The 26,746-nt window shown below is 32.8% G+C and overlaps 3 protein-coding genes across 3 annotated transcripts; 2 read left to right on the plus strand and 1 right to left on the minus strand.

The window, feature by feature from the left end:
- The first annotated feature begins 2,809 nt into the window (after window positions 1–2,809).
- LOC107890434 (transportin-1) lies at window positions 2,810–4,968 on the plus strand. Its single transcript, XM_016814846.2, has 6 exons — window positions 2,810–3,171; window positions 3,338–3,418; window positions 3,883–3,933; window positions 4,044–4,129; window positions 4,589–4,798; window positions 4,918–4,968. The coding sequence occupies exons 1-5, from the start codon at window positions 3,142–3,144 to the stop codon at window positions 4,674–4,676; spliced, it is 336 nt and encodes a 111-aa protein (XP_016670335.1). The 5' UTR covers window positions 2,810–3,141; the 3' UTR covers window positions 4,677–4,798; window positions 4,918–4,968.
- A 4-nt stretch (window positions 4,969–4,972) lies between these two features.
- LOC107890433 (uncharacterized) lies at window positions 4,973–7,748 on the plus strand. The gene is made up of 3 exons (XM_016814845.1): window positions 4,973–5,195; window positions 6,366–6,509; window positions 7,221–7,748. The coding sequence occupies exons 2-3, from the start codon at window positions 6,504–6,506 to the stop codon at window positions 7,557–7,559; spliced, it is 345 nt and encodes a 114-aa protein (XP_016670334.1). The 5' UTR covers window positions 4,973–5,195; window positions 6,366–6,503; the 3' UTR covers window positions 7,560–7,748.
- Window positions 7,749–23,604: 15,856 nt separating this feature from the next.
- LOC107892807 (basic leucine zipper 4) lies at window positions 23,605–24,447 on the minus strand. The gene has a single exon (XM_016817856.1). The coding sequence runs from the start codon at window positions 24,317–24,319 to the stop codon at window positions 23,831–23,833; it is 489 nt and encodes a 162-aa protein (XP_016673345.1). The 5' UTR covers window positions 24,320–24,447; the 3' UTR covers window positions 23,605–23,830.
- Between the last annotated feature and the right edge of the window lie 2,299 nt (window positions 24,448–26,746).

The following is a 26,746-nucleotide window of genomic DNA, read 5'->3' on the forward strand; positions in this document are numbered from 1 at the left end:
CGTAGTTCAACCAGCCTTAGCTCCCATCCTATCAAGCTCCCTAAAGGACCCATGACTCGAGCTCGAGCTAGACGCCTTCAAGAAGCTGTTTTAACTTTATGTCTTCAACTTTGGAAGGAGATTCAACTAATTGATGATGATGGAGCTCGAGCTAGCACATTAAAGAATCTTTGCACCTTAGTGCAAACTGACTTCAGCTCCTTTCTAGCTCCTCAAGTTTTATTCAACTCCAATCAGCTCACTTGAGCTTAATTCAGCTCAATTTAAATTACTTTCTTCTCGTTTCTTTTATCATTAAAATAACTTAAGTATTAGCTTTAATTTATTCAATTTAATATAGCTCATGATAAAATTCCCTAGCTCAAATCAGCTCATTAATGGTTTCACATCCTTTTGAGCTAGCCGAATTTAATTACTAGCTAGATCTTCATTTAAGTGTTTTTACTTTGCCATAGTATATTATTTAATGTGTCTAGTTGTTGTTTCATTAAGGACCAGCTGAATATACCTTGGAAATTAATGTGTTCATGAATTATGTAGGTACAGCTCAATGTGAAGGTTCATTAAATGTAAGGTGCATGCACGGCTAGATTCATCATAAAGAAGATTGATGCATGACTACCTTCAACGCATGGTGTGCTGATCTTTGAAATCTCAAGCATCCATTCGGTTAAAGAGTAGCTACTAAATAAATTCCCAAATTATATTCATAAAGGAGGTTTAATGGATGGTGCATGAACAGCTAGTTACATTGAATGAGAGAACACATGAATGTCTAGCTTCATGAATTTTTTACTGATTATTTGGCTCATTTAATTGGAAGATTCATTCATACCCAAGCCGAATCTAGACATGGCCGTTTAGCTCTTTGCATCCAAATTCATCCAACTGAATTTTCCCACATTAAAAGATGTCCATTAAAGAACTAATCATTTGAACCTAGACTTCACATTTAGTAACTTTTCCCATAGCAAAATACTTAGCTCTTAATTCTTGTTGTCCATTCGGCTAGCCTTATGTAATGCTATAAATACTTAGCACATTTTGTTGTAAATAACTTTTGCCAAATTATTAATCGAAATTTTGTTCTTGTAAGGTTTCTTCCTCTCTATCTCATTTGAGTCTCGATTTGACTTATCTAGCTTGCTAGTGGCGTCAACCCGAACTCTTTGAACTTATCACCAATCCGGTGTGGTGTTCATCCATTAATTTATACCTTTGGTTCCTACCTCTTTATAGGTAACGGGTCAAGGTCCATCTTCTTCCTTTCATTTATCCACCTTAAGCGATATAAGTCCCGGGGCAATACTCTTTATAGTATTGAATAGATCTAGAAGCTTGAGTTCTTATTTCTATTCCATCCTATCTATCTACTATTTACTTTACTTCTTTATTTAAACTGAACCTATCAAATATTAAGCCTAACTTATCTTTTGGAACCCTTTTATCTACTTCCGCTCATACTTAACCAAAGTATATCTTTTAATGATTCTGAACGAACTTCTCGTCGATGATTAGACAACTTAAGTTAACTCGACTCAACCTTCCGAGCCGGATCACGTCATTTGGTATCAGAGCTTGCAATAACGAGGAGTGCCGACGTTCGTAGCAAGTCCGAAATAGGTTCGTAAAAGAAAGTTCTGAATTAAAAAAACATTTTGTATTCAAAGTTCTTTTGTATTGTTCAATTGTATTTGAAGTTAAAAAATATATGAAGTAAAAAAAAAGAAATTCAAGTTAAAAAAAAAGAGAGAAATTCGAATAAAAAAAAGAGTGAAGTGTTAAAATCTTTGTTATTCATTCTTGTAAGTCCTGATCAAGTGAATTTCATATTATTTCCATCACCCATCTTTAAAACACCACACTTAAACCGATTTTTTTTTCAGCCTACCCTACACCCATTCCATTATTTCCCTTGTTAACCATTTTAAAACCAACCCCAAAGCAGCAAGTGAGTCTAAGTGAGACGAATTACGAAATTACGAGAGAAAGAATCGAGAGGTAAAAGGCAAGAGTGAGTGAGTGTATTAGAGAGAAAGAAAAAGCCTTAAAACGAGTGCAAACATGAGAGTGAGTGAAAATCATTTTCTTTCCGAGTGAATTGTGAGTCTTTGTAAGTGAGGTTTGATATCCTTATGTCTAGCAGCTCTAAAAGAAATATGGCGAAAAGAAAACCTGTTCTGAATGTGCCAGATTTGAACATGCAAGCTTTATTGCGTGAGGTTGAACGCTTGTTTGACCGAAAATTAGAGCCGATCCAAGATAGACTTGACTATGTGAATGGAAGAGCCCGTCGAGAAAGGACTCCTTTAAGTCCACCAAGAAACCGTGGCCGTCGACCAGTTCAAGACGAAGAAATATCTGAACCGAGTGAGGCTGAGAGCGACCAAGCACTACACCAAAACAGGCTTTTAGCGGCGTTTTTAGTGGCGTTTGGATAAAAAACGCCACTAAAAATCAAGCATTAGCGACACTTTTAAAAAAATGCCGCTAAAGATTAAGTATTAGCGGCGCTTTTTTAAAAACGCTGCTAATGCTTATTTTTAGCGGCGTTTTTCAAAAAGCGCCGTAAAAAATCTAAACCCAACGACATTGTTTTTTTAGTTTTCGGGGCTTTATTGGCGTTTTTTAAAAATGCCGCTAATGCTCAGGGTTTTAGCGGCGTTTTTGGGAAAGCGCCGCTAATGCTCGGGTCTTTAGCGGCGTTTTTAATGAAGCGTCGCTAATGCTTAGTGTTTCATACGCCACAAATCTTATTTGCAAAACGGCGCCCTTTTTAATTATGAAATGAAAATCTTTCTTTTTTTCCCCCTTCTTTTTCCCAAAATCGATCCCCCTCACCCTAGAAATCTCTTCTTCTTTTTTTCCCCATTTTATTTTTCCCAAACCATTTCTCCCGTACCCCAATTCCCTTTATTTCCCCCCCCCCAATTTCCCTAAATCGGCAGCCCTCACCCTAGAAATCTCTTCTTCTTCTTCTTGATTTTTTATTTCCTCAAGTCACTGTATCGACGAAGTGCCCCAAAGGAAAATTTATTTGGGTTTTTATTTTTCGAGAACTTCTTTGGTTTCTCCATTAAAAATTGTTCATCTTTTTTTTTTTACCCTGTTCATTTGCATCGTATCCATTTGTATGTCATCATGCACCTATTTTCCATCTTAGCTAAGACGGTAAGCTTCTCTGAGAAAGCTTTCTTTGGGTTCTGTAAGCCAATATATTATGTTGATGCCTTCTGTAAGTTAACTTGAAGTTTGAAAGTTTCTATTCTTCATTGTGAAGGATGCCATTCTGTTACTTTTAGAGTAATACTTGATATTATACATTAATTTCTTTCAGGCTTTATATGCCTTTATGGATAAATACCTTCATGGTTTGTTTGACCTTGCTAATGACCCTGCAGCAGAAGTGCGAAAATTGGTGAATAGTTTCTCCTTTTCTCTTGTATTCTTATTGTATTTATAATCCAACTTTTGCATGGAATGATCTACTGTAAATATTTCCTAATTTTCCTGTAATTTACTATTGAAGCCTATAAAAACTTGACATGAATTACTTGTCATTTCTGATTTTCTGATTTCAGTATTTATATTGAATACAGCCTTAGAATCAGACATGCTTTGTCATCTAGTTTTTGGTGTTAATGGTTCTTGTCGTTTTCTTCTATAATGAAACTGTTGACATGTTGGACTGTGCAAATATATATATCATGTAATTGAATACTATGAAAAGGCTGTTTTCAACTCTTTTCATGATTTCATCTGTATCATATTTCCAATTTTTTAATAAAGCTAGTGATGAATTGTAGAAAGCTCTCTCATTTCTTCCAAGTTTGTGCATTGTCAGATCAATGTTTCCTTTTCTTTTTCATGCCACATGATCAGGTTTGTGCAGCATTTGTTCAGCTAATTGAAGTCCGTCCATCTGTTCTAGAGGTAGGTATCGCAGTATATTGTAACATCTTTAGTTCATGTCATTCTCTTTTTAAGCCTGTTTACAAATCTGCATTTTGTTTTTTCTGATGTCACTTTCCATTATTTAACAGCCACATATGAAGAATGCAATTGAATATATGTTGCAAGTAAATAAGGACACTGATGATGAGGCGGCACTTGAAGCATGTGAATTTTGGTAACTTTCTTTGTTCATGCCATTTTTAGTTTCTTATTGGATTAAGTATTTTTAAAACTATAATTTTGATAGCTTATGCAGTTTGACAAGCTTTAAACTAATAGTCTTTGGTGGAATGCGATGTCTCTGAAATTAGATCCTTCTTTTTCATTTTTATTTTCAGTTTTCTGTCTCTGCTTGTGTCACAATATATGGGTTGTTAAATATGTTGGAAGCATTTATAGTTTGGTTGCCCATCCTCTAGCTTTGTGTGCTAGTATATTTTAAATTAGATTGTAGGTATCAAGGAATTGAATATTTTTGCCATAATTTTCTAAGTAGTTTCTGTTAGAAATCTAGATTCTTTTTCTTTCTTGCACACATGGAGAGGTTGAAGGCCATGCGCTTAACTTTACTAGTATTTTATCCCTTCTTGCCCCTGGCTAATGTTTATGTTTCAATGTTGACCTTGGTTTGCAGGTCTGCTTATTGTGATGCGCAGTTACCACCTGAGATTTTGAGAGAATATTTTACCACGTCTAATTCCAGTATGCTAATAGTTTGCTGACTTTTATATTTTTGTTCTTTTTTTCCTTTTCCTGCAGAGCCATTTATATGATCTTTAGTTTTCACCTAAAACCTCGATTTCATACGGCACGATTTCATGGTTCTGAGGATGCGAAAGATCATGTAAGTATTTTTTTTCCACTTTTCTATTTTATAGGGATCTTAAACTGTTTCATGTTGTCCATTTAAAGGCGTTTAAGAATTGCATTTGCATTCTTCTATTTTTATTTTACTTTTACTAGATATTGCACGTGGAATTGTTAAAGCCATAGGACACTTCAAGGGGACCTGGTGAGTGGTAATTTAGTTTTGTCTTCTATGACCTAATTAATTGGCCCACTGATTAATGGGCGGGAACATACTGTGTAGGTAAAAAATGAGTCTTTGAATAAACTGAATGAGCTTGAGGAAATGCGTGAGAGACTAGAGGCAAGGAAAGTAGTTATGGCAAACATGTCAACTCGTTGCAAAGTTGCAACAGAGGATGCTAAAAAAAAAGAGGAAATGCTTAGTTATTGAAGTAAGATCATTGTTGGTTGCTGGTACCTCTCTTTCTATAGCAAGAAAGCGATTACATGTGAATCATTTTTATTCTAGCTTAAATTAACTTTGGAATTTCATTTTGATATTATCATGAATGCTGAATTTATGATATATTTGAAGGTTTCTTCTTATTCAGCTTTAGATGTTATTTATTCTCCTCTTGGATCAATAAGACCTCTCTCTTTGCACCTCCACCCCCTGTGAAGGTGGTTGAGGGGCTTAGATGAGATGATTCTCATTCTATGAATTCCTTTGCATAGTCAAGGGTAATCCCCTTCTTGCTGTCCTACTTCTTTGTCTCTTTTTTTAGATAGTTGGTTGGAGTCCATTGTCATGTAAAACACTTGCAGAGGCTGAATTGGACGTAAAAAAAAAATCTATTTTCCTAGTGTCCCGGCCCCCTCTAGAAAAAACAACACATAGAAACATAAAAAAAACCCTACAAAAAAAGGAAAGAAGAGCAATAAAGAAACTGGGGTAGTATAAGCATGTCATTCCGAATCACATAATTTGGTATTACTTTTATGCTTTATGCTGGATTGTATCCAAAGAGATTCCATTATAGTTAGAGAGAAGTCACTGTACTTAAACATGTCTGCTACATTGTGGTTTCCCTTGCTGTTTCACTATGGAGATCTAGGAACAACAAGTCTAGTTGGCATGTTGTTGGATTTTTTTCTTTTTTTTGGCACATTAAAAAAAGAGAAAAGGACCCAAAGTATGAAATATGAAAAAAAGTATATTTAATTCTCAGCTTTAATTGTTTCTGTTTATAATTACCATCTAGGTGCCAGCCAAGCATAACTCTGCATAAGTAATAAGGGTTAATGTTGCTTATCCAAAAAAGAAACAAAAAAGAGTACTTTCCTGTTATGCTGCATCACACTCATCATAATAGCTAAAGACTAATAATATGTGAAAATTGATATATGCTTATTTGGATGGAACAAAAGTTGGAGGGTTGAATATCATATTTTATGTAAAAGAGTTATCCCTTTAATTTTTCTTATTACTATTTTTCAAATTATTGTTGTAATGATTTATGACTCTTCTTTCAGTACTGATCTTTATTCTTGTTTCCTCATGCATTTCTTCTAGGATTGCTATGTTTCTAATTTTCTCATTTATGTCCTAATGCAATATCCAGAGGGTCATGTTTTAAGAAGCATATATGCTCTTTTCAGAATGGTCAGTACACCTTCAAGTAAAGATAGCTTATTGGAAGAATTCTTTCCAGATATATGCATAGCAATATGGACTACAACTCCGTGGACTGTTCCAACCAATGCTGGTATGTTTTCTTTGACGTTTCCCTGCATTTGCCTATATCACTATCATACTTGTCCTTTTCAGCTTGTTAGACATGCATCTTACAGAAGTGTCGCATCCTTTCTTTAAGTTGGAATGGTGGTCTGTATTACAATTATAGCACTTTTGGATTCTTTTTAAAACTTGAGTAGGCATCTTATTTTTGGGCCTTTTGGTAGTATTTTGTCACCATTTAAAAGGTTTAAAGAGAGATTTTGGTACAAATATCATATTAGGAAAATACGCTTGTAACCTATCTGATGTTTACAATAACTGATGTTTACAATAGTTTGGGACTTTTTTCACTTTTGATGTTGATGTGACTTCCTATCTGCATTTGGTACTAAGTAGAGCATGCTGGCATAATCTGTTCTATATGGATTACAGCATCTTATGGGAGAAAAGCTATGTTGTTGTTGTCGTAATTGTAACACATGTCATTGCTATTATTTTTTGTATGGTAGAATTTGCTTACTAAATCTTTACTGCTATTACTCTTATTGATTATGTCCACTCTAAGGAGTATCTAAATAATTTTATGAAAAATTTGATGCCAATTTTTTATCATTACAACAAATGTTATGTTGAATTTGTTGTATTCTGCATGTAGTTAACTTTTCCTCTGTTGCATTTATTTTCTAAATATTGATTTCATTTCTTGAAAATACCTCCATTGTTTTAAACTTATGACCAGATGGAGAAGTTTACGGAGAAGGAGAGGGAGCTTCGAACTAGTTCACTGACTAGAAAACAACCAAATACTGGGTCAAAAGAAACCAGCTTAGATGAAGTGCTATGTAGGTACAAGGAGAGAAAACCTTTTGCCTATGGACTTTGTAATGAATGTTATGAAGAGGTGAGCACCCATGTACCTACTAGGCGTTCCTATCTTCTTTTGCCCGCTACAATTGTACCATTGGAAACTGTTCTATCATTGAAGCTCAAGTTCATGCTGTTACTGGTTGGTGCAGTTCATAAAGGTTTCAAGAGGGCTCGATGGAGGATCAGATCCACCAGCATTCTAGCGTGCTGAGAAAGAGAGACTGGCAAAATAATCTATTCAGGAAAATGCTAAAGTATGTTCTGTAATCATACTTTCTAAAGGTTTAAGGACAGTGAAAGGTTGAAAATCCTAATTGTAATCACTTGATATATTTTACTTTGCCAATGTCATGTGGACACTCAAGTTATTCTCTCACAATCTACTTCTCTCCCTTCCTAATGTGCTAACTGATCTCTTATTTGTGTTATTAATTTATTATTTTAAATTCTAAAATTAAATTCATTAATTTTTATATTTAGTTTTAAAGTTAAAATTTTCATAGAAAATTTAATTTAAATAGTATTTTTTTATCCTTAAAAAGTATATTTAAAGTTTAAATTTAAAAAATAAAACATAATATAATATTTATCATAAAAATAAATATTATTTGATTAAGATAATTTTTTTAAAGATTATGTTTTTAGCGGCGTTTTTGCTAGAAGCGCCGCTAAAGGTTTGTTCTTTAGCGGCATTTTTGATAAAAGTGCCACAACTACTCTGAGGCCAAAAAGGTCAAGTAGGCTGCTATAAAATTTTTAGATTACGCCATGATTTGGTGGAACCAACTCATTACGAGTCAGAGGCAAAATCGCTAGCGTCCTATCAACACTTGGGCCGAGATGAAGGCTGTGATGCATTGAAGGTTCATTTCATCGTATTACCATCGAGAGCTTTTGCAAAAGCTCCAAAATCTTACCCAGGGGATGAAAAGCGTGGAAGATTACTATAAGGAAATGGAAGTTGCTATGATTCGTGTGGATGTGCAAGAAGACCGCGAAGCGACTATGGCACAATTTTTAGCTAGACTTAACCGTGATATAGCCAATATTGTAGAGCTTCAGGACTACGTCGAAATTGTTGACATGTTGCATATGACCATTAAAGTCGAGAAAAAAATTAAAAAGAAAGGTTCCGTTCAAAGTTACTCTTCTTCAAATATGTCTAAATGGAACCAAGGTGCGAATAGGAATTTTCTGCCAATCCAACGAAAGAACCAGTGATGCCGATGAAACCGACTAAGCCTGTAGCCGAATCCAGCAAAGGCAAAGCTATTGAGAACTTTCAAAATTGATCAAGAGATATAAAATGTTTCAAATGTCTCAGAAGGGGCCCCGTAGCGAGCCAATGTCCAAATCAGAATGCAATGGTTATTCGGCCCAATGGAGATATTGAATCAGAGGAGGAGGTTGAACAGATGGAAAATGAAACAGATCCACAGTCCGATGATGAGGAAGAAATGTAATACGCGGTTGAAGGCGAAATGCTTGTTGTAAAAAGAAGCTTAAGTGCACAAAGCGCCGAAAGTGAACCGCAACGTGAAAACCTGTTCCATACGTGTTGTTACGTTCAAGGCAAGGTTTGTAGTTTGGTGATTGATGGAGGTAGCTGTACAAACGTAGCAAGCACGAACATGGTAGAGAAACTTGCCTTGCCAACCACTAAACATTCAAGTCTGTAACACCCCAAACTCGGTCTAAATATTATGACCGAATCTGGCGATGTCACATTGTAACACCCCTTACCCGTATTCGATGCTGGAATAGGTTACGAGGCATTACTATAAGACATACATTTGCATACGTATTAAACCGAGTTACAAAATTTCATCAGAATTAAAACTTTCAAATTATTAACGTGCTTTTATAATTCTTTACAACATATCCTCGAAATATTATATTCATAACAAATAGGGCCTACGAGACCCAATATTTACTCATGTAATTCAAAGCTTCATTTCCATTTCATTCAATTCACATTTCTCATGTTCACAATTCAAATCAAGTTCTCAATCCAATATATATATTTTAATCATCTAAGAATATAATTCAAGTTACACGAACTTACCAGGCTAAACTACAGAAATATAAAAATTTAGGGACATTTTGGTAATTTTCTATTTTCCTCGAATTTCCACCCAATCTTGATATAAATTAATATTTAATTCAATTTATTAATTTAAATAATAAAACAATTCATTTCACGCAATTTGGTCACTTTTTGACATTTTTACCAATTTACCCTTAAAATATTACTTTTATTCAATTTAGTCCTTGAACCTAAAATATGCAAATTGACCATTTTTAATGAGAACTCATGCTAGTTGAATAATCATTTATTTTCCTCCTCCTCTCCATTCCACATCCTTAATGTACATAACATGCTTATATGTAACATTATCTATAATTTCACTATTTATTTATTTGTTCATTCAAAGCTGTCCAAAACTGTTTTAGCGCAAGATGTTGATTACTAAGTTTATAACTCCCTAATTCCTTTTTTGTATAATATTTCCCATCATTTTCACTTATTTCCCTTCACTAATATATCAAGAACTTAAGACTTTATTTAAGAAAACTCTACTATAACATCATTTCCATGCTTTTTCAACAATAAAAAACTTTAAAATATATTGAAATCTTGATGTTCTTACCTTGTGCTATTGATTTCAATATTTAACTTGATTTTCTCTCTTCTCCAGCTTCTATTTCTTGAATCTAACTTGACATTCTAGCTCCCCATTGTCTCCTTATTACTTTTCGCTCTTGGAAGCTATGGAAATTCTTTTGATTTCTAGGTGAAAATAGTGAATTTTTGGTGAGAGGACCAAATTGTAAAAAAAGCAAAACTTTCTTTCTTCTCTTCTCTTCTAACGTTGGGTGCATGGAAAGATGATGATTTTTTCATCATCTTTCCTCCCTTTTATATTAATCACTTAACAATAAAATAATACTAAAAATCTTAATAAAATATTAATTAAATAACATTTATCTAATTAATTAATTAAAAATATCACAAACATCATCATTACCTTCTAGAATTCTCTCTCTCTCTCTATTTGAGCACTTTGCCCTTTATAATCTTTTAAAATTTCATCCTTGAGTCATCACTTAATTTTTGTTAAAATTACAATTTAGTCCCTCAAAATTCTTCACCCTTTTCAATTTGGTCCTAATTCATCCATTTCCCTTAGTTTCTAGATTATTCCACTCTTAAAATATTTACACTACTGGTCCTTCAAATTTTTTGTATTTACACTTTAATCCCTCAAATTTTGAGTATTTACTCTTGGGCAACAGAACTTTTCTCACTTTTGCGATTTAATCCTTTCTTGAATTAATATGTCATGATATAATTCCCAATGTTGCCATAACTCAAAATTTCCCTTTTTGTCACTTTATTTCCTTATTTTACTATCAATGATACCTACTTTCTTACTGTAGTAATTTTCGAGATATTACATTTCTCCCCACTTAAAATAAATTTCGTCCTCGAAATTTCCTTGTTTTATTTTGATCATGAACTTTATCATTTCTATATTCTTTCAATTATCCTTTTCTATCCATTCTTATCACTAACATTTCTAGTTTTTATATCATTTTGTACTTCATTTTCAATAATATTATTCTTTTTACTTAATCGAGTTTTTATTTTCTATCTTTCTTCATAACCAGAAGTCCTTTCTTCATTTAGTTTTCTTAAAGTCATCTCTATCATACTATAGTTCTCTTCTGTACATATTTACCTAGCTTAGTATTTGTATTCATTCTCTATCCTTTCATTTCACAATTTATTTTTAATTCAATATTCAAACATGAATCAGAGGTAAACCTTTACCTTGTAGTGAAAATTAATTAATTAATTAATTATTTTTTTAACAAAGGCACAGTAGATTAGATAGAACACTTAGGATATACGAAACTGATACGGAGGTGCATTATTATGCATTATTAAATAGAAAGCACTAAAGTGTTATATAGAGAACATAAATGTGCTAATAATCGGAGAGCACTAGCATGCTATTAATCAGAGAGTGTGCTAGGGTCCTTTAATAATATACCACTAATATCCTAGTAGTTCTAATCTCATCAACTTGGGCAAATTATATCATGCATGCATATCACTTTTACACTTTTCACATAATGCTTTTACATCCTTTATAATTTAATCCTTGTACTAATAATTCATATATTTATATCTTCTCTACCTTTAATACATGTATTATATTTCAAAATTCATTATTCATCCGTAATTTACTAATAATCCATATCATGTATTTCACATATCACGTTTATATGTTTTGCAATTTAGTCATTAGCACAATATTTCTTTTAGCAAAACAATACACTTTCTAAATATGCATGCAAAACTGAACAATAACCAGTCATAAACCGACCAGACCAACAGGGCTTTCGTCTAACATTATAATTAGCTAACATTCTCACAACATAAGAACTCTATTAGAAATGAACAATTACACATACATATCTCTGAGGATAAAAGAATATATATAATATCCAGAAAAGATCATCATGTTCATTTCGACTGTAACCTTCACACACAGACATCTTTACCACTTAATTATCATTTCTCTGACTAATTCTATTATCACAAACCTCACTTTATTCCATTCACTAAAAAAAAACTTCCAGTTAACACATACATTCTTTAAGTATCATACCTGAATATTTTGTCTTATCAAAATTTAACTTCATCTTTTCTTACTCTCTTTCTTGTTTACTTACTTGCTTACTTAAATAACTCATGATTATAGCTTACTCTTCTCTTGCTGAAATGTTAGTTCTCAATTGGTAACATAATATGTTCTTAAATTTTATAACTCACCTGAATTTGCTATTTATGCTTTTACCTGAACTTTCATGAAACATAACTCGTTGACTATCCCGTTATGCCACATTGGAATAATAAGGATACTTGTGTCTCTTTTCTGATAATAACATGCCAAAGCCATGTCCCAGACATGGTCTTACATGAGATGTTTCCTGTACTGCCAATGCCATATCCCAGATATGGTCTTACATGGGAGTTCTCATATTGGTTCCCATGCCATATCCCAGACATGGTCTTACGGGGGACCTCTCATCTCGGTGCCAACGCCATGTCCCAGACATGGTCTTACATGGGACCTTTCATCTCGGTGCCAACGCCATGTCCCAGACATGGTCTTACATGGGACCTCTCATCTCAGTGCCAACACCATGCCCCAGACATGGTCTTACATGGGACCTCTTATAATCTCAACGATGCCAATGCCATGTCCCAGACATGGTCTTACACTGGCTCACATATTGCCATGGTCCAACCATGGTCTTTACCATCAATTCTTCATTGAATGATCATACTCATTTCCTGCTTTCTACTCAATTTGATCTTCCAATTCAATTTTCATACTATTATAATATTCATAAAACAAACATCATATTATTTCTAATTTAACAATTAAACATAAGATTCTATCATATAAACATACTGATTACACTTATTCAAGCAAGTGTACATAAACATTCATTCCATCTATTTGTGCATATTTACTTACCTTATTTACTTAATCAAATATGTTGAGCACATAACATCATATGCGCGCCAAGCAAACGCAGATGAGCATATCACCATATAAACTTTCATTTTATTCTACGTTTCTACATTTCTCAACTCATGGTTGTCTTACTTCATACGTTAACACATACTTATCATGAATTTTCTATTCATACCTTTCTAAATTTTGTTTCATCATAAACACATTTCAATCACCTCAATAGAAATTTTTTTTAGCATTATTGGAAACAACTCGATTAGAAGTCATCTCTGTTTTACAAAACAATTTCATTGGAGTCGGAAGATATTACATTATCACGAGTAATAATATGGCATGTATAGCTAAACTCACATACGCTATGTTAGTCCGAGAATCGACTAAACCATAGCTCTGATACAACTAAATGTAACACCCTAAACCCGGTCTAAATGTTATGATCGAATCTGGCAATGTCACATTGTAACACCCCTTACCCGTATTCGACGCTGGAATAGGTTACGAGGCATTACTATAAGACATACATTTGCATACGTATTAAACCGAGTTACAAAATTTCATCCGAATTAAAACTTTCAAATTATTAACGTGCTTTTATAATTCTTTACAACATATCCTCGAAATATTATATTCATAACAAATAGGGCCTATGAGACCCAATATTTACTCATGTAATTTAAAGCTTCATTTCCATTTCATTCAATTCACAATTTCTCATGTTCACAATTCAAATCAATTTCTCAATCCAATATATATATTTCAACCATCTAAGAATATAATTCAAGTTACACGAACTTACTAGCCTAAATTGCAGAAATATCAAAATTCAGGGACATTTTGGTAATTTTCTATTTTCCTCGAATTTCCACCCAATCTTAATATAAATTAATATTTCATTCAAATTATTAATTTAAATAATAAAACAATTCATTTCATGCAATTTGGTCACTTTTTGACATTTTTATCAATTTACCCTAAAATATTACTTTTATTTAATTTAGTCATTGAACCTAAAATATGCAAATTGACCATTTTTAATGAGAACTCATGCTAGTTGAATAATCATTTATTTTCCTCCTCCTCCTCTCCATTCCACATCCTTAATGTATATAACATGCTTATATGTAAAATTATCTATAATTTTACTATTTATTTACTTGCTCATTCAAAGCTGTCCAAAATTGTTTTAGCGCAAGATGTTGATTACTAAGTTTATAACTCCCTAATTTCCTTTCTATATAATATTCCACATCATTTTTACTTATTTCCTTTCACTAATATATCAAGAACATAAGACTTTATTTAAGAAAACTCTACTATAACATCATTTACATGCTTTTTCAACAATAACAAACTTAAAAATATATTGAAATCTTGATGTTCTTACCTTGTGCTATTGATTTCAATCTTTAACTTGATTTTCTCTCTCCTCCAGCTTCTATTTCTTGAATCTAACTTGACATTCTAGCTCCCCATTGTCTCCTTATTACTTTTCTCTCTTGGAAGCTATGGAAATTCTTTTGATTTCTAGGTGAAAATAGTGAATTTTTGGTGAAAGGACCAAATTGTAAAGAAAGCAAAAATTTCTTTCTTCTCTTCTCTTCTAACGTTGGGTGCATGGAAAGATGATGATTTTTTCATCATCTTTCCTCCCTTTTATATTAATCATTTAACAATAAAATAATACTAAAAATCTTAAAAAAATATTAATTAAATAACATTTATCTAATTAATTAATTAAAAATATCACAAACATCATCATTATCTTCTAGAATTCTCTCTCTCTATTTGACCATTTTGCCCTTTATAATCTTTTGAAATTTCATCCTTGAGTGATCACTTAATTTAGTAAAATTGCAATTTAGTCCCTCAAAATTCTTCACCCTTTTCAATTTGGTCCTAATTCATCCATTTTCCTTAGTTTCTAGATTATTCCACTCTTAAAATATTTACACTACTGGTCCTTCAAATTTTTTGTATTTACACTTTAATACCTCAAATTTCGAGTATTTACTCTTGGGCAACAAAACTTTTCTCACTTTTGCAATTTAATCTTTTCTTGAATTAATATGTCATAATATAATTCTCAATGTTGTCATAACTCAAAATTTCCCTTTTTGTCACTTTATTTCCTTATTTTACTATCAATGATACCTACTTTCTTACTGTAGTAATTTTTGGGGTATTACAGTAGTAATTTTCAGGATATTACAAAGTCCCTACAAGCTACAATGGCTTAATGAAGGTGTTGTGTTAAAGGTAACTAAACAAGTACTCGTGACTTTTTCAATTGGAAAGTATCACAACGAAGTCTTGTGTGATGTGGTACCCATGCATGCGAGGCACTTACTACTTGGAAGACCATGGCAGGTTGATCGGAGGGTCAAACATGACAATTTTGCAAATCAATACACCTTCGAGCACAATGGTAGAAACGTAGCTTTGGCACCACTAACACCAAAATAAGTTTTGGAGGACGAACAAAGATTAAAACATTCTATGGAACAATTGAGAGAAAATGAAACGAGTAAAGAGACAAAAGAAAAGGAAAAAGAAAATAAAAATAAAAATGAAAAAGAAAAAGAAAGAAAGAAGAAAAATCAAAAGAGAAGAAATTGAGTTGTGAGAAAAATGAGAGCTTAGAAAAAGAAAAAGAAAAGAAAAGAAAAGTGAGTGAGAAAAAGAAAGAAGTTCTGAATAACCCTTGTTTTCTTGTTTCATCATTTTAGGTTAACTCAAGGAAGGAGTTCTGATCACACTTTAATCCTGAAGTGAAACGGTTTGAGATTATTGAACAAGGTAAAATCGAACTTCAATTTCCTATTCCTAAAGGCGAACAAGGTAAGACTTCTAGAAATATTCAACCATTGTTGCTTTATTCGAACGATAATCAAACTCCTGTAGATATATTGACTTTCGAAAAATATTTGATTTCTCAAATGGTTCATTGTTCTTCATGGCTTACTAACGAATCTTTTGAGTTGAATGATGATACCGAGAACATTGTTAACACAAAACATGTTGTCATTGTGAGAATGAATAGAATTGCATTCAAATGGCCATGGCACATTTTGAATGTGCAAGATGATGGATACTATAAACCTTTCTCTTTGCCTGATTATGTTAAGAAGGTTTGGATAAAGAAACATGATTGTTTGCAAACATCCAAGATTAATTATTCTTTGATCCAATTAAGTCCACTTGTTAGTAATATTGACCCATCGAAACTATTGGACAATTTGAGGAATGCATGTTTGAACCAAATCAGATATTGTATTCCAGCATCGTTGAATGAAATTTTCACGCATTATGGGTGCAATCTAACATTGATTTCGAATATCCAGAGATCATTTGGAAGGGTAAAATTCAATTCTTATTTTGTATACAACGGTCCATTATTTGTACTTGAATCGAAGAGGATTGGTCTGTTTTTAACTTATCATAATTTTAATCCTTTACTCTTTGATGTTGTTTTTAGTTGTCAAGTTCTGAATTTTAATCAGATTGTTGTAAGTTTTCTTTCAAGCTTTGAAGTCAACCAAATGCTCGACTTGAGGACAAGTAGCTTTAAAGAGGGGGAATGACATGACCATGACCCGTAGCTCAACCAGCCTTAGCTCCAATCGTATCAAGCTCCCTAAAGGACCCATGACTCGAGCTTGAGCTAGGCGCCTTCAAGAAGCTGTTTCAGCTTTATGTCCTCAACTTTGGTAGGAGATTCAGCTAATTGATGATGATGAAGCTTGAGCTAGCACTTTAAAGAATCCTTGCACCTTAGTGCAAGCTGACTTCAACTCCTTTCTAGCTCCTCAAGTTTCATTCAGCTCCAATCAGCTCGCTTGAGCTTAATTCAGCTCGTTTAAGCTCAATTTAAATTACTTTCAGCTCGTTTCTTTTATCATTAAAATAACTTAAGTATTAGCTTTAATTTATTCAATTTAATACATCTTATGATAAAATTCCCTAGCTCAAATCAACTCATTAATGGTTTCACATCCTTTTGAGCTAGCCGAATTTAATTACTTGCTAGATTTTCATTTAAGTGTTTTTACTTTGCCATAGTATATTATTTAATGTGTCTAGATGTTGTTTCATTAAGGACCAGCCGAATATACCTTGGAAATTAATGTGTTCATGAATTATGTAGGTACAACCAAATGTGAAGGTTCATTAAATGTGAGGTGCATGTACGACTAGATTCATCATAAAGAAGATTCATGCATGACTACCTTCAACGCATGGTGTGTTGATCTTTGAACTCTTAAGCATCCATTCGGCTAAAGAGTAGCTACTAAATAAATTCCCAAATTATATTCATAAAGGAGGCTTAATGGATGGTGCATGAACAGTTAGTTACATCGAATGGGAGAATGCATGAATGTCCAGCTTCATGAATTGTTTGCTGATTATTTGGCTGCTTTAAGTGACTATTCGGCCAAGAAGCATCTATTGGAAGATTCATTCATACCCAAGCCAAATCTAGACATGGTCGTTTAGCTGAATTTTCCCACATTAAAAGTTGTCCATTGAAGAAATAATCGGTTGAACCTAGACATCACATTCAGTAACTTTTCCCATAGCCGAATACTTAGCTCTTAAGTCTTGTTGTCATTCGGCTAGCCTTATGTAATGCTATAAATACTTAGCACATTTCTGTTGTAAATAACTTTTGCCAAATTATTAATCGAGCTTTTATTCTTGTGAGGTTTCTTCCACTCTATTTCGTTTTAGTCTCGATTTGACTTATCTAGCTTGCTAGTGGCGTCAACCCGAACTCTTTGAACTTATCACCAATCCGGTGTGGCGTTCATCCATTAATTTATGCCTTTGGTTCATACCTCTTTATATGTAATGGGTCAAGGTCCATCTTCTTCCTTTCATTTATCCACCTTAAGCGATATAAGTCCTGAGGCAATACTTTTTATAGTATTGAATCGATCTTGAAGCTTGAGTTCACATTTCCATTCCATCCTATCTATCTACTATTTACTTTACTTCTTTATTCAAACCGAGCCTATCAAATATTAAGCCTAACCTATCTTTTGAAACCCTTTTATCTACTTGCGCTCATACTTAACAAAATTATATCTTTTAACAATTCTGAACGAACTTCTCATTGACGATCGGGCAACTTAAGTGAACTCGACTCAACCTTCTGAGCCGGATCAAGTCAAATCTACTCTTGAAGTTCTTCTAATAGTAGAGGCTTTGGGAATTGACACTTCATCAGCAACTTAGAGTGCGATGCTCTTTTCTCCCATATACTTAACCTTCTTGGACTCATCCAAATTCAGCTTAAAATTTTGAAGAGACCCTACCAACTCATCAATCTTAGAACTATCCATATCTTTGGCCCTTTCAATGGTAATCACTTTGATAGAGAATCTTTCAGGCAATGACCTTAAGACATTCCTTAACAATTTAGAGTTCAAATACTCTTCTCTAAGTGCAAAAGCCTGATTTGACAGGTCACGCAATTTGGCATAGAACTTACCATGTAACACCCCTAACCCGTATCCATAGCCAAAACAGGGTTACAAAGCATTATCAAAATTTACAGATCAAGTAAATAGATATTTCACATCATACATTATTCATATCAGAAATCAATCATAAAGTCCCTTATATGAACCCTAGGGATCCAAAATACACATTAGAAATAGGTCAGGACTAAACCGGGTACTCATAAAGTTTTTCGAAAAATATCAAAATTTTCAAAGGTGCAGGGGACACATGCCCATGTGGCTGGCCGTGTTTCTCGCACGATCAATAGACACGCCCGTGTCTCAGGCTATGTGGGCATTCGAATTAGGGACACACGGCCATGTCCCAGCCCGTGTCCAAACTTGGGAGCTCTCTGACTTAGGTCACACGGCCAAATCACTATGTTAGGTCATGTGAACATACTGACTGGCAATAAATAGGTGCAGGGGTCACACGGCCAAGCCACACGCCTACGTGCTAGGCCGTGTGAAAAATTATGAGTATTCTATTTTGCAAATTAATAGATGCAGGGGACACACGGCCAAACCACATGCTCGTGTGCTAGGCTGTGTGATCAATTTTGAGCATACTGATTTGTACAAATTTTAAAGTACAGGGGACACACGCCAGTGTCTCTACCCGTGTGGATGAAATAGGTTATTTTTCTAGCTACATTTCTCACCCAATTTATCTTCCACCTACATTAATACTTTAACACATTCACAAAACAATACAAGACATTTAAATCAAGCGAAAACCAAATTTTATAAATGACATATCAATGCATATGACCAAGAGTCCATATTTATCAAATTAACCAAACACATATATAAACATATTTGTGTTAAATCTACCAAATCAAACCATGCCTCAATATGCCTATTAGTTATTCATCATTCAACCATACCAAAACACACATCAATCATGATATGACCTTATATATACATATCAAATTATACCAATAACAAGTCATGCCAATGGCTAGTTTCAACCAAACATTTACATGCCATCATTGGACAAATTAACCTATACATGCCATTATAAGCAAAATTTAGTTTGCTATATATACCTAAAAGGCCGATGGATAGTGGGATGTAGCTCTTACCAGCTTCCAACCTTAACGAGCTTCCGAGTTACTATAAAACAGGGAAAGTAAAATAGAGTAAGTTTTAAAGCTTAGTAAGTTCGTATAACATGAATTTTAACTTATCATTTGATTCACATTTAAGGTAAACAAATTAAACATGCTCAAACCAATTTGGCCAAATGCCTAAAAACATATCCTCATCAAGCATGTTAGTCATGTAATTCATATAATAACTCATAAATGTACATAGTCATCAAGCAAGTTTCATACACACGTATCTTTCGTCTCATTTTTCAACATATCAAGTAACAACATTTTCATGTATTTCTGGAATATACGGTAATAATTAATTTTGTACTCATATTGTTTCATATCAGAATTTTGCTCGTTGAATCATTTAAAATATTGATGGATACACTGGTAGTACACACTAAGTGTACAAAACTGTAATCAATCAACTTATATAATATCCGTCAATTCATATTCAGGAATGCTCATGTAAGCATTTAATAGGTAGCTCTTTAAAGCCATATAACAGGAAGCTCATGTGAGCCATGTAACGAGAAGCTCATAAGAGCCATAATCGGGAAGCTCATGCGAGCCAATATTGGGTAGCTCCGGAGAGCCATTAATCAGGAAGCTTATACGAGCCATAAACGTGAAGCTCATAAGAGCTAAATAATGAGAAGCTCGTGAGAGCCTATTATTGGGACACTCATAAGAGTTGTGATGTGTCCGCAGCACATGCAGGATCACAGTCGATCGGGAACCCTTAATGACAATGTCATTTGTATCCATCGAATTTATTACTTTCAAACAGGACTATGTACTTGTCAGATATTTTTTCAGATATGTGATCAATATTCATTCATGGCAATCATACATTTCACAATCATAACATTCAATTCGGAAATATAAATATACAATTAGTTACACGAGCTTACCTCGACAAATGTTTGTAGGTTTGAAATATACTAATCCAATACTTTTTCCTTTCCTCGTTCTAACTCCGCATTTGGTCTATCCAGATCTATATGAATGAATTTAAATCAATTCAATCCAATACACACATTTAGAAAAAATACTATTTTACCCCTATGCTTTTGATTAATTCTAATTTTGTCCCTAGGCTCGGAAAATGAAATTCATACAATTTAATGCTTTTTCCAAGCCTAGCCAATTTTTATATATCACAATAGCAACCCATGTATTTCACAAAATTTAAAATTTTTCCATAAATTTTACATCTTTTCAATTTAGTCCCTAAATCATAATTTCATCAAAATTTCCTTTACAAAAGTTGTTTACTTATCAACAACCTTTCATTTTCTACCATAAAATTTCATTATTCAACTATACTCGTCCATGGAAAAACCTTAAAACTTTAATAGTTTTACAAATTAATCCCCGAGATAGCTAGATTAAGCTATTACGATCTGGGAAACATAAAAATCATTAAAAACGAGACAATGATACTCATCTAATCAAGAAAAATAAGCTTACTTGAACTCCATAACCATGGCTAGGGTTTCCACGTCTTATTTTTAGGAAAGATGATATAAATTGATGATATTTTCTTATTTAATTACTTTATCATCTTTTATTTATTTATTTTCCAATTTAGTCATTTTCTTTATTAAATTTTCCAATGATGACTAATCATACTTATCTACTAACTCCTCTAAATGGTCTATTTGCCATATAAGGACCTGAAATTTTGAATTCCATAGCTATTTGATCCCTTTAGCTACTAGAATTCAACTTTTGCACTTTATGCAATTTGGTCCTTTTCATCAAATTAAACATGTAATCAGTAAAATTTCTTAACAAAATTTTCATACGATTTTTATATCATAGTGCAGACCATGAAATAATATTAAAATATTTTTTCTTCTAGATTCGAATTTGTGGTCCCGAAACCACTGTTCTGATTTCACTGAAAACGGGTTGTTACACGCATTAGTTGACCGTATTAGTTCCCTCATGAGCAGTTTGGAGTATCATACTATTTTGATTTGGTGGTTAGCATCTGCCTCTTGAATTGCTTAACCATATTAGTTCCCTCATAAGCAGTTTGAAGAATTTCCCATGTTTCCTTTGCAACTATGCACTTTGAAATACGTTTGAACTCTTGCATATCAATGCCAAAAAATATGACATAAATAGTAGGAGCTTGGAATCCTTTCCAACATCTAAACCAATAGTAGGAGCTTGGTAGACAGTTAGAACAGATCTTCATGCCTTTTCATCGATAGGATTAGTGTAGGCTTTCATTCTAGCCTTCCAATAGATATAGTTATCATTCTCAAGCATAGGAGGATGAGTAATCGATGAACCTTCCATTCTCAGCATAAAGCAACATCATATTCTCCACTAGATACGTTAAATGTTTCCTCTGATGCCAATTGTTGCTACCTTAAGTTGTATATTTGCTCAAAATAAAAAAATGTAATGGAAGTGCTAGTCTGAAGTGGCAACTACGACTTGCCATTGCTAAAAGCTACACAAACAAAATAGAAAGAACACAAAGATTTGTTTATGCATTTCAATTTCCCTACATCTACGGAGCCTACCTTAATGAGTTCCACAATCCTTGATCACAAGTACAACAAGTGATTCACACTCTATCACTCCCTGAGTATTAAGATCTCACATTTATACCTAAAGACTATAACACTCACCTCCAAATGCTCCCCTTAAGAACTTGGGCAGTAAACACTCAATAATGTTTACAAAAACAATTTGCACTCTCTCACAAATAGTTCCTCAAATTAACATATTAGAATGCACTTAATTAGCTCTCTTAGAAAACCTAGACAAGCCCTAAATCATATATTAAATTTCGGCTTGCTATCATCAAATCTAAGTGAATACAATCTTAATAATCAAAGTACAATCAATTAAATATCTGATTTCCAAAATAGCTAGAAGGTCTTCATCAATCATCCTTGTTTCAAGGGTTGATTTGACTCATTTGAATCTATTCCAATCTCCAAATGCTAAGGATTGATATTCCATATATGGACCATAATATCTTCAATAAAGCAACACATAAACAAGTTTAAAGATTTTCTTTATTAAATTCTCAAACCAAATAAGGCAAGTTTTTAAACCACCTCAATGGCAATTGACAGTCAATGGCAGTCTATAGTTGGCACTGTTGAGTGCCACTCAACAACTCTCAGCTCATTTTGTCTCAACACTTTGGTTTTTTAATAATATTATGCATGTTTTATAATTTTTTTGTGCCTAAATGTTTTTTATTAATTTTGTTTAAAATTTGGATTCTTTAAACCTTAGAGATATTTAGATGACTTAGATAATAAATTTGGAGTCGAAAATTACAAGATTAAAAATTATATTATCTTAGGATAGGTGTGGTAAGAATGGTAACTCTTCCGTACTTTTAAACTTAGATTAGTAAAGTAGAACTAAATTTGCTCCTTTAGAATGTTTTTGGTTTAAACTTATGCTATTCTAATTATGACATTTTCGTAACTAAAAAAATTAGTGTCGAGTCATTGTTTAAAGTGTTAAATCATTATTTGGGACTTGAAGTTCGCAAAATTTCCCACATTGGGGTCTATTTTTTTTGTCCAAGTTAGGTGCTAAACTTGGCAATTGTTCCCACATTCAGACCTTAACTTGGAAACTTTTCTCACATTGAGGCTTAAACTTTAAGGTTTTCAAGGGCTAATTTGGAAAAAAAAAAGTTGAAGTCCCAACGTGGGAACATTTGCCATGTTTAGGGTCCAACTTGAACCAAAAAAAAGATTAGGCCCCAATATGAGAACAATTGTCAAGTTTAAGGCTTAATTTAGATTAAAAAGAAGTTCAGGCCCCAATGTGAGAAAAATTATCAAATTCAAGTTCTAAAATGCTATTTAACCCTGGTTTAAAATAGCTTGCGTTTAGCGTGTAACTCTCATTCGACCCATTATGACACAACTATTTTGCTTCAATTGTCGTTATGTCTTGTTATTATTGGTCTTTGCTGAGATGTCGTATGTTTAGCTTTAATGCAGCTTTGTCTCATTTAGTGTATTTGTTTTCGGTGTTTTCTATAAGTGATGATTTATTCTGTTTTCTCCAGCTGCTGTTCTATTTGCTGCATTTTGTATTATGTTCTAAACTACCCATAAATACTCTCACACTTCTAAATTGAAAAAAATTCCAAATTACAGTCTTTAAATTGCTATACAGCAATAATATCAAGTGCCAAGATTACAGATTTTATGGTAATATAATATAATATAAAGAACTTCATGATAGTATGTGTGTGTATATAATGGTGAGGTTTGATCGAAAGACAAGAGTCAAGTAATAGACTGTAACTTGATTTCATGAAAACTGATGAAGTTATGTGAATACCAAAAGTTGACGCATATCCAATACTTCTTGTTGCAGGATACTACATTCAAATCGGACCCGATTGTTGTCTATCCTTAGACAATGATTGAGGTCGGAAAGGGACTTCAACCGGTTGTTGAGTTCTTGGTTCTGGATCTGAAGCTGTTTCACCTCATTCGTTAGATTTTCTAAATGATTCCGCTTACGCATCCGTGACCTCCGTGCTGAAGCCCGGTTCGATATCATTCGCCGTAGCTTTCGTTCGTCGATGGTGGGAACCCGTTGGTTTGGATCTTTAAGGGAGCTGGTACTACCACCGGTGAGGCTTTGTTTCGCTTCATCTGAACCGGTGCCCGACGACCTTGCGGAACCGGTTGATTGGCTGGGCGAGAAAAGTTCCGACCAGTCCCACTTCATGATGTTGGTTTCGATATCAGGAATTGGATCGTTGTCGAGCATCGAATCCGGTGAAAAAGTGGCCGAAACAGTGGAAAACATGACGTTGATAACACTAACAATAAGAACCAAAGAATATGAACCAAGGCTTAGAGGTTCAGTAGGTGGACTGAGAAAAGCTAACAAATGCAATGGAGAGGGCTCATATTTATGGACAAAATTGACCAAGACTGAAGAGCGGTTGGCGTATCTTAAATCACTTATGAAATTATAAAAAAAAAATGTTTTTATAAAATAAGAAATATTATTGAATGTATTTTTATTTTTATATTTTATATAAATTTTAAAATTATATACATATAAGAGCTTAACTTAATATACCATTTTCATTATCTTAATTTTATCATTTCGGTTAAAGTACTTTAAATTTTACATCAATTTTTTAAATATATTTATTACCTAATTTTCTTTATCAACATAATGAATGTGTCACAATCTGAATAATAGTGTTAATTTCATTTTTACGTATTCTTAATATTTTTCCTTTGAATTCCATCCGTATTCCGGATGTGGTAATTTTAATATAATTTAATATGTATTTTAGATCAACTTTAAAAGTTTACTCTTTAAGTGAAATGTTTTAATTTTACAAAACTACATTTTAGCATTTCTTACTTCTTTTAAATTAATTTTTATTAGCATATTCCTAAAATTTCAGATAAATAACTTTTTTTAAATTACTAGACACATACCTATTGCAAACTATAAAGATTTTTTTTTTTGCTTTTACTTAATTTCTTTATAATTCAAATTTTTTTACTTAGCAAGTTATAAAATGACGAAACAATTTTTTTACCATTTTCAAATGATAATTTTATAAGGATAATTCTTTAGTATATTAGAGATGATGTTTGTTAATTCCACAAGTAAAAATAAGAAATCGTCATATGTTTTATCCCAATTATGGAATTTTTTTAAAAAGATGTATTGGTAATTAAAAAAGATAAAATTAAATAATTGGGTAATTATTTTGTAATTTTTCATGATAGAATGACAAAAAAAAATCATAGTTAGATGATATATAATTTTTCTTTTAAAATTTTATAAAAAATTTAAAGCATTGTAATATATTCATTCAATAATTAATTTTTTATCAATACAACAATTCATCACACCTATTCTATCGGTGAAGGGAATATTTTAAAATAATTATGTTTTGAAAAACATTAAAATTTAATAATAGAAGTAATTTTGTTGTGAGTTATTAAATTCAAGTAATCAATTTATACATTTATGATGTTCCAATTTCATAGTAGAATATTTAATTAAGGAACTTAATAGTTTATTGAACTAATATTGTTGACACATTTGGTGGCAAGAAAAATTATTTGCTTGTTTTTGTAGCTAAAACAGTGGTCACAACTTCAGGAATTGTTTCATTGTGTTACTTGCCTATTTTAAAAGTTAGCAAATTTTAGAAAAAAAAGCATTGGGATATTTATTTTGATGATATTTGAACGAGTAAATAATTTTTTTGTCACTTTCTATATTTAAAGATATTGGATTACATCAAGACTCTTACAGAAGTATAATCTTATGCTAATTTTTAGCTTTACTTTATAGAAAAGTGATTAAATTATAACTCTTATGTAAAAAAAACACCTAAGTTTTGCCTAGGTTAAAAAGACTATTGAAGAGTAACCGAGAGCTTGAGAGTTTGATAGAGCAAAAATTTGTTCAACTTAGAAACGTGTATGAGTGCATTATTTCTATAAGCAATCAAAAGAGTCTTTTGAGTTGAAAAGCTAAGCTTTTGAGGGGGAGCTTAGTGGGAGAGTGATCTAGTTTTTGTACAATAGTGGGGTCACTAAATTGGTGATTGTTAGACTAGTGTTAAGACTTAAATCAATGGTTGTATTGTGAGAAAGATAGTGGATCATTACTTTAGGCAAGGCCCCACAAACATAGACTAAGGTTGAACTGCGTAAACAATATTGATATTCATCTTTACTTTTTTTGCACTGTTGATTTCGTGGTTGAAATTGTGGCCATAGTTCCGAGCACCATTTTAGCCACAGTTTCAATTTGCTAAGCAAGTAACTCCCTTATTTATACAATTGGTATCAGAGTCTCTCATTTAACACAAATAGTGATTATCTTGGTTAATATACTTGTTTACAATGGATCTTCGGCCTCATGCCCCCATGCTCGATGGAGCAAATTATGCTTACTACAAAGCTAAGATGAAAACTTTCATGAAGTCAACTAATGAACAAGCATAGAGAGCTATTTTAATTGGATGGACTCATCCCTTCACTAAAGTTGAAAGAGTAAAAATTTCCAAGCTCGAGGCAACCTAGACTATTAAAGAAGAAATGACTGCTAATGCCAACTCGAAAGTAATTTATATTATTTTTTATAGGGTAGATGCACAAGAGTTCAAGAGAATTTCTAAGTGTACTGAAGCAAAGGAGGCTTGGGAAATACTAGAGACAACTCATGAAGGGACTAATACAGTGAAACAATTTA

This window comes from Gossypium hirsutum, chromosome D09 (assembly GCF_007990345.1).
Source record: "Gossypium hirsutum isolate 1008001.06 chromosome D09, Gossypium_hirsutum_v2.1, whole genome shotgun sequence".
In the NCBI taxonomy this organism is placed as follows: domain Eukaryota; kingdom Viridiplantae; phylum Streptophyta; class Magnoliopsida; order Malvales; family Malvaceae; genus Gossypium; species Gossypium hirsutum.

Bases quoted from the DNA above. Each gene is read 5' to 3' on its own strand.
- LOC107890434 (XM_016814846.2), top strand. From the start codon at position 3,142: ATGCACCTATTTTCCATCTTAGCTAAGACG. The intron at 3,172-3,337 runs GTAAGCTTCTCT...AATTTCTTTCAG, and splicing joins TTTCCATCTTAGCTAAGACG to GCTTTATATGCCTTTATGGA. The intron at 3,419-3,882 runs GTGAATAGTTTC...CCACATGATCAG, and splicing joins CAGCAGAAGTGCGAAAATTG to GTTTGTGCAGCATTTGTTCA.
- LOC107892807 (XM_016817856.1), bottom strand. From the start codon at position 24,319: ATGTTTTCCACTGTTTCGGCCACTTTTTCACCGGATTCGATGCTCGAC.